The 4,396-nt window shown below is 43.8% G+C and overlaps 1 protein-coding gene across 1 annotated transcript in view; it reads right to left on the bottom strand.

Annotated features, from left to right (window-relative positions):
- The window catches only part of HDAC4 (histone deacetylase 4), a 340,220-nt gene that overhangs the window by 74,670 nt on the left and 261,154 nt on the right, over nucleotides 1-4,396 (bottom strand). The window contains exons 10-11 of the mRNA XM_008574155.1: nucleotides 1,082-1,198; nucleotides 799-997 (exon numbers count right to left, since the gene is read on the bottom strand). Of these exons, the coding sequence (XP_008572377.1) occupies nucleotides 799-997; nucleotides 1,082-1,198 (316 nt within the window). The remainder of the gene's footprint in view (nucleotides 1-798; nucleotides 998-1,081; nucleotides 1,199-4,396) is intronic.

Here is a 4,396-nt window from a genome sequence, read left to right as displayed (position 1 = left end):
GTCCAGCCAGGGTGCCTGATGGGACAAGGCCCCTTATGGCCAGACCAGCAATTCTGAAGAACCAAGTGCTGGAGAGAGACAGGAGCACAAAACAAGAAAACGAAACCAAACCAGCGCTGCACACCTACAGCACAGTACTCTACGACAGGCCAAGCACCTGAGGTTTCCACTAAGTTAGTGTTAGGAGTGTAAAAGGTACCGCTCTGAGGTTCTCTAAGCTTTCAATTTTGAGCAAATAAATAAGTTTCCAGGAAGCCAAACACCAAGCTGGGGATGGTGTGAAGGTGTGAAATGATGACCCCTGCAGCGGGGATTCCTCCTTGCTTCATAGAAAACACCATGTGTTTCGTCATTTCTGAAGCGATACTTTTATACTGGTTGTTGCTATGCAAATTTCATAATGAGTTTCTATTTTTCTCTAAATTGTACTTTTCTAAATATAACCTTCACTCAGAACACATTTGTAAAAAAATTTTGCTAACAGAAACTATATACCAGAGTTGATCTGTGTTTCTATCACCTGTTCAACTTGATCCAGTCTGAAACCCAAATCAGAAGAGCCAGAACTCCTCTTGAGAAATTAAACAAAAGGTGTAATTGACAATCTATTTTTATCCGGTCTACATAGCTTTGCAAGTGAGACTTGATTTTTTGCCTTAGTCAAGACAGCTGTCACATGCCAGGGATATGTACACAGAAATCGCTGGGGTGGAAACAGGCTTTCTTTCCCACCTCTTCCACAAGCCGACAACAGGCAGAGCAGCCCCCCAACACCAGCCAGTGCCACAAGGTGCTCACCTGTGACGAGGGGCGTCTGTGTAGGCGGCTGCTCCAGTAAGACCATGTGCTGCAGAAGAGGGTTGTGAGCCGTGCCGCTGTCCCGCTCCAAGGGCGAGGTGCCCAGGTAGGGGGGGAGGTGGGTGCCGGGGAAGAGGGAGATCCTCTGCTGCAGGGCCGGGAGCGTGAGCCTCTCGGCGTCCTGCTGGCCTGCTGCACCCTGCAAACCACAGTGGGGGATGCTTGGGCTGACGGCCCTGCGACAGCCACGGCAAGCTACACAGACCCACGGAGGCGGGCTTACCACTGAAGGGCCGGTGGCAGGAAGTCCTAAAGTGATGTTGGGCAAGGACGGCGATGTGTAGAGAGGGAGTGGAGCGACCGAGCCTTCTCGTGCCACGAGTCTGTGCGCCAAACTGGTCTGGAGACAGAACATATGATGACTGTTATACATGGGGTCCCTTGCGGCCAAACATGAGCAACACATACCAGGAGAAACGACAATAAAAAACATGGGCAGACTGTACTGTTTCTGAGACACCTTCATGCAAAATATATTTAACAAATTATACATACAGGCGAGCGTATGCTTTTCAAGCACAAGCATGAAAACACGGATTCGTGATTCATGAGATTATTCCCCCTGAGGAGTTCTTCTTCTGTCTTGTCCATCATTATCCTGTTTGCTTTATTTGCTTACTCGCCGTGAAGCTATCAGAAGAAAAGCTAGGATCATGTACTTAAAAATATACTTTTGGAGTTGGGAATGTCTTTCCAGACATGAAATCGAAGACTGAAACCAAAGAGGAAATTATCGATTAAAAAAAAAAATCTCCTATGAAAGGCAGCTACGGTGACGATATTGGTGAGGTACAGGACAGACGAAGGTCAACAGATAAAGAACAAAATAAATAAATAAAATAAGATAAAGTCAACAAGCAGCAGTGCGGAAAGCTTGCAGAGAAGACTAACGACAGAAGAGGAACTCACATTAAAGGGGATAAACTCATGAAAAAATACTCAATATTATTGGTACTCTAAAAACATATTTACTAATCATAAAAACTCATCAAATCGGCAGATTTTTTTTTAAATGGTAACTCCATCTTGGTCCAGAGAAACGCACTGCTGCGTGGATTATACATTGGCATACTCTTTCTGCAGGATAATTTGGCAATGGGTGTGGAAAGCCTGAAAAGTTAATCTAACCTTTGACCCTGAAATGTCACTCTTGTGATATAATGCGAGTAAGTAATGCAAAGCCTTCTCCAACAATGCATGCTGTTAAATAAATGCATGTCCATCACACACCGTGACACTTCTGAGCCTGGACCTGTGTTTATGATATATTGTTATGTTAGAAGAACAAGTTATGGAATCATGTACTTTTTAAAAAGGGCTGAGAACAGTCAAGCATAAGCCAAGAGTAAGGATTAGGAGGACAGTAAAGGTTCAGCAGTAGCTGCCTTGGAGGACGTCCACGCTACTTAACATATTTTGCTTGTATAATGAACATGCTCTGCAAGAGAGAACAATCTTTTATTCATCACTATATCCCCTACACAGCCTGCACCCGATAGATGCACAGTGAGCGCATGAGCAAGTGAAGAGCAGCATGGAGGGAAGCTGCCACGGTGGCACTTGCCAGCGGGGCGGCAGGCAGAAACCTGCGTGATGGAAAGCGGCAGTGTCAATGAACGTGTAAGCCGATTTTCTCCTGGTCCTCATGGTGGAGTATATAATTAAGGATGAGAAATATTTTGAGTGCTTTAAAATTTCATTTCCAAGGAAAAAAAGGTATGAACTGAAAGTTATTACAAGTAACTGTAAACAGTGGTCTGCAGTGCTGGCTGGAGAACTTGCCTCTCTCTGCTTGGAGGATGCGTGGTTGCTGTTTTACGGCTCATGCGCAAATACCCTGTGCCTTCAGAATGCCTCAGGTAGCTAGCTATCTTTTGCACGGTGTGTGGAAACACACACACCTTACAAACTCTCATTCTCATGCCATAAGTGCAAAGAGAAAGAAACAGCTTTCTTCGTAGAGGAGGAAACTTTGTGTTTCTTGTCTCAGAGAAGATGCCTCATGTCCCTTTAGATTTGCTCACATACTATAAACTTCACAATGATGATTAAAGGGCTACTGCGAAAAGCACTTTTCCCAAACAAAATTTTTTTGCCAAGAGTAAAAGAAGTACCAGCAAGTTCTGCTTTAGGGAAAATACTTGAGACGGCCGAGAAAGCACAACTCTACTGTATTATAATAATTTGGGACAAAATAAGCAGACACGCTAATGTTATTCAAAGTTATAATTTCCTTTACAACCATAGCTTTAAAAAAAAAAAAAGATGTCCAGTAAGGGGATCTTAACCCTTGATTTGGTGTTGTCAGCACCACGCTCTCCCAAGGGAGCTAAGCGGCCATCACCATATAGGGATCTGAACCCCTGGCCTTGGTGTTATCAGCACCACACTCTCCCAAGTGAGCCACGGGCCGGCCCTCCATGTTTGTTTTTATACCTTATTTATTTTTAGATATAAAGCAGCCTTCTGAGAATTATGTGGTCCTATTGATCTGAGCATGTGAGAAGACACGCATGGGGCACTGGGGCATCTGCCGTCTTTGGGCAGAGCCCTTCAGAAAGGTGCAGGGGGAAGGAGATGCTCTGAGCACCTGGAATGCGTCTCTCCAGCTCCCAGAGCCCTATGTCGTCCCCTGTGATTGGGGGTGTGTGGGGAGGCTGAGCTTCTCTGGGTCCAGAGGCCTTCAATATATAGTATTTCCATGGAGCCCCAGGTAAACAGGAAAAGGAGGTGCAGAGAGCCTGGCTGGGGGGCTACTCCCACCATGCCTCCCTCATCCGTAGAAGCCCTGCTGCTGGGCAGGCTTGCTGCTGCTGGACCACACGAGAATGACAGCCAGCCCTTAGCCATGACGCATGGACATTCTCAGGGAGTTGTCCAAATCTGATGCTGTTTGAGATCCGCCAAGGACATCTGAATGTGATCAAATATTCAAAGACTACCTCTGTTTATGATAATGAGTATCTGACGTGAAACATGAATGACTGCACTTTTTATATTTGTGACTCTTTTCATATGTTCTGTTAATTTACAGTAGCTTAGTTTATGTATCACATAATTCGTAAAAAATTAACATATAACTTAGACTGGAACCCTGTAGATCTACCCAAATAAAGCATCATTACAACATTAACTATTAGGTACATAATTGCCCATATTACATAAAAATAAGTATCTATGACCAGGATCAACAAGATGTAACTAGCATTAAGATCACAGGGCAGGAAGTAATTTCTAGGTTGCATGCTAATGCTAATTATAGGTAGACCTCTGCTATGACCTCAGTCTTACAGACAAGGATTATTAAAACTTTTAATAATCTAAATAAGTACATAAATTGGTAGGTTGAAAAAGACAGGTAATAAAAGATGTATAAAGTAAAAGGAATACAAGAAAACGGGAATTAAGCAACCCAGAGGCAGTAGTGCAAAATCCACTGAGAATTCCTAGTTTCTGAAAATCTTTTTATACATAAAGGGTCTAGAAATTTGAAAGAATGATGCTAAGTGCTTGTGGCTGTGTATCCCAACTAAGATTT

Source organism: Galeopterus variegatus, unplaced genomic scaffold (assembly GCF_000696425.1).
Source record: "Galeopterus variegatus unplaced genomic scaffold, G_variegatus-3.0.2 Scaffold1002, whole genome shotgun sequence".
In the NCBI taxonomy this organism is placed as follows: Eukaryota; Metazoa; Chordata; class Mammalia; order Dermoptera; family Cynocephalidae; genus Galeopterus; species Galeopterus variegatus.
The sequence above is the reverse complement of the archived record's forward strand: the minus strand, read 5'-3'. Positions and strand labels throughout refer to the sequence as shown.